The sequence below is a fragment of the Spermophilus citellus genome (genome assembly GCF_964194105.1).
Source record: "Spermophilus citellus genome assembly, chromosome: 10".
In the NCBI taxonomy this organism is placed as follows: Eukaryota; Metazoa; Chordata; class Mammalia; order Rodentia; family Sciuridae; genus Spermophilus; species Spermophilus citellus.
In genome coordinates this window covers 70,625,069-70,631,361 of record NC_138197.1, presented here as the reverse complement: position 1 = coordinate 70,631,361, position 6,293 = coordinate 70,625,069, and the positions used below count along the sequence as shown (strand labels likewise).

Below are 6,293 nucleotides of genomic sequence, written 5' to 3'. Positions count from 1 at the left end.
GTTACGTAGTTTGGCATTAGTTAATAAGAATATAATATATCTTGGGAAAAATAGTAAATCTCGGGAAAATCTGAAAAATGTAAATTAGTGACGTATTTTATTAATGATTCTGTATTTTTAATAATTACATAACTGAAGGTCATATCCTGGAAAAATGTAAATTAATGTTACATTTTTTGTACCCCCAATCATGGTTAAGGAAATGTCATGTCTTGGCAAAGTTTTAAATTATATAATCAATGACGTATTCTGAATCTATAATGATGAGAAAAATTGTAATAAAAGATGACCCAGAGAAAGCTGCATTAGCTCTCTCTCTCTGGAGATTGCTCGAACGGAACGACTCCTGTCTCATCTTTTCGCGGACGCCACTCATCCTTCAGGACTCCCTGGACCCCGCTAGGGCAGGACCCTGGCACCAGTCTGTGCCAGGTGTACTGTTGCCTCCTGTGCTGGCTGTCACAGGTGGGAAGGTGCTCTTCACAGGCTGGAACACCTGAAGCAGCTTCAGGGTGGGTGGAGCCATCCAGAGAGGCTGCTAAGTGGAGTCTTGTGGAGGTGCTGAAGCCAGAGCAAAGGTCTCTCATGGCCATCATGACGGCTGCTGTGGTTGCCCATGGGATTTCAGAAGCAGTGGAGAGATGCCAGGATGTGTCACCATCTCCCTTGACCATTTCAGGGTGCCTGGGACCAATGCTGACATTGCAATTGTATGATTCCAACTCCAATACTGGTCCTGCCTTCTGCTTGTCCCACTGACCCTATGTGGCTGCACCCCAGGTCAGCAGTAGCTACAACCAGTTGACTCAGTTTGGGAGAGAGGCACAATGACTGTCTGTGGTCAGCTGAGCAGCTACAGTTTTTACAACCACGTCTGCTAGCTGCAGGTGGCTTTGGCTATCCATTAAAAAACAAACAAACAAACAAAAAACCCAAATAATCTGTATGTAAAAAGTAGATGCACAAAAAGCCGAGAAGACTCTTTAGGGAAGATGAAGCTTTTTTATTTTGTCTCAGTAGACAAACAGAAAAAGAGTGTAGACTTGATCTTAAAGTCTATCTGGCTTCTGATAGCATTACTTGAGCCCTGAGCAACCTGTGCCTGGGGCTGCCCCTGTGCTTGTCACTAATTTGAGGCACTAAAGTTCTTTTTAGCTTAAGCCTGTCTGGGTCATGAGTTCTGACACTTGGAATCAATGGGATCCTAACCAACACAGGACTTGAAAGACATTGGATGTGTTTTGCCTTTGCCTTTTCTTTCTTTCTCTCTCTTTTTTTTTTTTTTTTAAAACTCAGTTTTAAATCCCTTCCTGAGACCTTTAGAGATGTTAAGTATTTGTTGTCTGGTTTGGAGAAGGGAAGCCATTAGAAAATGACATGGCAGCAATGATTGTCACAGCAGATTTGGTGATTTGGAGAATCAGAGCTTCTAAACTTGCCAAGTAATGTGGAATAATGTAAGAAATTTTATTTTTTTTATTTATGTGGTGTTGAGGATCAAACCAGGTGCTAAGAGAGTGCTCTACCATGAGCCACAACCCCAGACCCCCTTAATATTTTTCATCAAAAGTGAGGATGTTATTTGCCATGCTACTTAGACAAGAGGGATTTAATAAGAAAGTGACTAGTACTTAGGTATTATCTCCCAGTGGGACAACATATCACCAAGTACACCTGGGTCTTTTCATCTCTCTCAGTCACTAGACCAACCTAACCAATAGTGAGGTGGGTACATAAAGAAAGCTCCTACTTTTGGGAGACTGCAGGGAAGGAGATTCAGGTTGCAGAGCTTTAGGAGAACATCCCACCTCACTTGCACCAGGAATCCTTTTCCTGTTCAAGAGGCAGAACAGTGCATTTCACTAATGGGATCTTTCTCTGGACACGACCCTTTCAAAGCCCACTCTGATCCTTGCAAGATTGCTATTCCTCAGATCCACTAGCCGTGTTTCCACTTCCCCAGCCGTAGAAAGAAAACTCCAGAAGTTCAAGTACTTAGTTGGGACAATGAAGACCTCTTAGAGATATGAAGGAAAATGAAACCAAGTTGGCAAAGATATCAACTCCCTTTTATTATTATTTTTAAAATGAATGCAAATTTATTGGTTGATTTGGTATTTAAAATAGATTTTTACAAAATCATTTCAGAAAACACAAATCTGTTAAAATACATACAAACTGTTGCTGAACATCCTATGAAATCCTCTGACTAACCAGCCTAACACTTGTTTTCAAAGCACCTGTGATCATTTTTATGACTCCTATAGGTGCAGAGAACAAAGAAATCATCTTGGATAGAGTAGATTTTGATCAGAATAAACAAAGAAATGCTTGCCTACTTATTTACAGACTCAAGGGTTGCTTGATTTTTAGGGGTCTTATGTAGTCTACTAATTCTTCAAGTTTTCCTATTTGCAGTTTCTTTCCTTGCCTGTAATCATCTATATTCAGCAAATTATGTGCTGAATTACAAGGACAATGATCCCCAGAACCCAAACTGCCTCATCTAGCTTCATGTTTATACTAATGCGTGAAGTATCTTAAGAAATGAGGACTGGAATGCAGGAAAACAACCTTTGGTGGAACACTGGTATAAAAGACAGAAACCTGGACAGAAGGACATGTGGCATCCTAGTACTTTAACCTGGAAAGGCAAACCAGTGATATCAAGAACAACAAATAGGTTCTTCTTTGTTTTACAGAATATCTGTGCTGTTTGTACCTCCATTTTCAGTCAGCTCTTTGTTCAGTTTGTGAATTGCTAATGTCTTTTCACTTCTCCCTGTTGGAAGTCGTGTTTTGAAGTGATTTAACTGCTTTTTAGCACCAAGTTCTCCCAAAAGGGGTGAAATAAAAATATGTGGGTAACAATTTAAAGAAGACAACTGGAAAGATTTCCAAATCCCTGAAGAAAGTAAGGTTTGGACATCATTGGCTTCAATTATGAAATCCCCCCTGTTTCTTTTGAAGGGAGAGTTCCAAGTTGTTTTTTATTTTGGTGGGTTTGATTCTTTGGGGAAACAATAAAAAATGGCCAAATAAGATATAATAGAAACTTTTAAGGATGAATTCAACTTTACATAACATTAAGTGTCCCTTTTCTCAATTAGTATTTTAAATGAAAAACTGAAGTCTTAAATTGTTCAAGTCATTCAGCTCTACTGCCACCCTGTGCTATTTCACAGCATATCCACAGATATGAGGGCGTACCAACACACAGGGCAGTGGGGCCTGTATGTGCTGCAGCTTCAGCTTAGAGAAGCTGGCACGCTCCAGGGCCTTCCAGCTCTCTCTGGTCAGGTTGCATCCGTCAAACACAAGGTACCACGCAGGCTCCACGACCTGTTGCCAGAAGTAATTCCAGGTTGAATGCTTGTCTGCCACATGTTCTATGAAAAAGAAAGCCCCTCCCTGAAAAGGAAAAAAATAATAATTTAAAAACTTTTGGTTAAGGGAAAACAAATATATAATATGACTGAAGTTTCAGATTACATGGCCTTAGTAGCCATCTTCATAAAATGTCATGGCTAAATTAAAACTTAATAAGACATTATTTTGGGCAGCAGTTTCATCTTCTGTCAATTATTTCACAGAGCTGCCAATCGAAAGCATGTAACATGGGTTTTCTGGTTGTAAAAGGAATGCCTGAAGGCCAAAACATAAAACACGGACTGCACATCACAACTAACTAAATAAATAAAAGTAGCTTGCCCAAAGTGACACAGCTTGTAATTTTGAGAATCAGACTCTGATCCCATGCAGCCTGGCTTTAAAAGTTGACAGTATTGCCTCAGCAACATGTTCATTCTAGGATGTTTAGAAAATACAGAAAAGATGTTGAGTGAGCATGTAATCCCAGCTGCTTGGGTGACCAGGGAAGGAAGATCACAAGTTCAAGGCTATCCTGAGCCAGTTAGAGAGAAAATAAAATAAAATCAAAAAAGAAAAATAAAGATTGTAGTGGCAGGGCAGAGGGGCTGTGGGTGTAGTTGCCTAGAATGAATGTAGACCTTGGTTCAACCCCCAGGACATTAAAAAAATGGTTTAAGAAGAAAATCAATCTTTCACCATTTCACTAACTAAAAAACAAAGTACTGTTAAGGTTTTGTGTGTACAATGAGTATAGGCTTTATATATACTAATGCACTAGTTAAAATAATAACAAAATAAAAGTGGAATCAAATTGAGCAGAGCAAATGGATTGGGGAGTGGGGGGTAGAGAATAAGGGGAGGTGCAGGGCAGTGAGATTGATCAATTATGTACATGTACAAATATGGCATAATAATCCCACTATTTTTTAAAACTTTAAAAATATTTTTTCATTTATAGATGGACACAATGCCTTTCTTCATTCATTTACATATGTATATATTCTTAGATACAGTGGGATTTTGGCTTTACATTCTGTGTTTTGATTGCTTTTTCTCATTTAATAGTGGTTCTCAGGATTTTTTCTTCATATTAGCTTAGACTTCTTGTACTTCTAAATAGCTGCTCAGTATTCTTTTACACTGTGTGATAATTTGCTTAAACAGCCTCCTTTCAGTTATACTTGTTGTTATCAATAAATACTACTATAATGGATATCCTTGCATATAGATAAGCTTTTGCAAATTTGTGGCTTAGGTTAAGTTCCTGTTGGATAACTGAGTATGTATACTTTCATGTTATTAAATGATCCTATTGAAGATCTTCCAGCAGCATGAAAGAGGGTCTAATTCCCCAAACCCAAAGCAACACTACACCAAACTGAGTATAAAAATCCTTGTCTCATAACAGGTAAAAATGACATGTTAGGGGCTATAGCTCAGTGGTACAGAACTTGCCTAACGTGTGAGGCACTGGGTTTGATCCTCAGCACCACATAAAAATGAATACATAAAATAAAGGTATTGCGTGCATCTACAAGTAAAAACATAAAATGATATTTAAACTGGGCACAGTGGCACACGCCTGTAATCCCAGCAGTTTGGGAGGCTGAGGCAGGAGGATTTCGAGTTCAAAGCCAGCCTCACAAAAGTGAGGCACTATGCAACTCAGTGAGTCCCTGTCTCTAAGTAAAATACAAAGTAGTGCTGGGGATGTGACTCAGTGATTGAGTGGCCCTGAGTTGAATCCCTGGTACTCTGCTCCCCCAAAATGATATCTCACTTTAGTAAGCTTTTTAAATTAATTTGAGTATTTTGATCCTGTAATTGGCTATTATAATTTATATTTCTGCTCCTGCTCATTGCTCATTTCTCTCTCCTTTCTACAATTAAATAAACATACTGATTTTATTGATTAGTAATGTCTTTTAACATAATGGACATCAATCCTTTTTCTATCCTCTTGGCAAATACTTTTTTCCAGTTTGTGTTTATATTTGAAATTTGTATATAGGACCTTGTTTATCTGTAGCAGTTTTAGAATTATTTTTCATATTTAGACTTATAAATTCTTCCCTTTATAGTTTTTAAGATTTAAAGAATTCAAACATGTCTTCTCTAGTAGTTTACTCATTACATTAGAATCCACCTGAAGTTAACAGGGCTGCCCTTGGGGATTAGGATACTACCAACTCCTCCTTCTCTCTTTCCCATCACTCACCGGCCTCAGCACTCTGCACACCTCACGGAGCATCTGTTCCTGGTTCTCCACGGAGCACAGAACCAAGGTGCATACCACCACATCCACAGAACTGTCAGCCACCTGGTGCATGTTCTCCCCAGCAGCCACCAAGAAGCGCTCGAACTGCAGGTGTCTGTTCTCTGCAATGCTCTTGAATAAGAACTTCTCAAAGTTGGGGTTGGGATCAACACAGGTCACTCTGCATCCAGGGGGATAGAACTTGAAGTTGGTCCCAGGGCCGCACCCCACCTCTAGCAGGGAGAGCTTCCCAGAAGGGCCCGCGAAGTCTTGCAGATTGCTGAAGAGCTCCTGCTTCTTGCCTGCCATGTTTTGATTGTACAACACAGAGGCCTTTGCCCAGAAGTAGGCAAACCATTTTTTGCATATCGAGTCCCATAAGCCCAGAAAGTGAAGCAAGTACATGGGAAGCGACAGGATGCGGACGGCCAGCTGGAGGATAAAGACAGTGAACGCCATCTCTCAGGAGAAAGAGAAAACAGTGCAACAGTTGGAGACTGGACTCCTTTTATTACAGGAGGCAAGCTCTCGGCGCATGGTCCAGAGTCAATCAGCTGCAGAGGAGGAACTGGCTTTTCTGGAAAAATGGAGCTCAAGTCAAAGCAAGATCTAGAGGCCCTTTTTGCTGAATGTGCACAGAAGTTGACTTATAGCTGTTTTCGAG

General features: G+C 40.0%; 1 protein-coding gene across 1 annotated transcript; it reads right to left on the bottom strand.

Annotated features, from left to right (window-relative positions):
- Positions 1-2,989: 2,989 nt before the first annotated feature.
- On the bottom strand, positions 2,990-6,088 carry LOC308658365 (thiol S-methyltransferase TMT1A-like; the record flags this gene model as incomplete). The annotated part of the gene is made up of 2 exons (XM_081310917.1): positions 2,990-3,411; positions 5,591-6,088. 2 exons carry the CDS (start codon positions 6,086-6,088, stop codon positions 3,175-3,177), a joined length of 735 nt encoding a protein of 244 aa, XP_081167043.1. The 3' UTR covers positions 2,990-3,174.
- Positions 6,089-6,293: the final 205 nt, after the last annotated feature.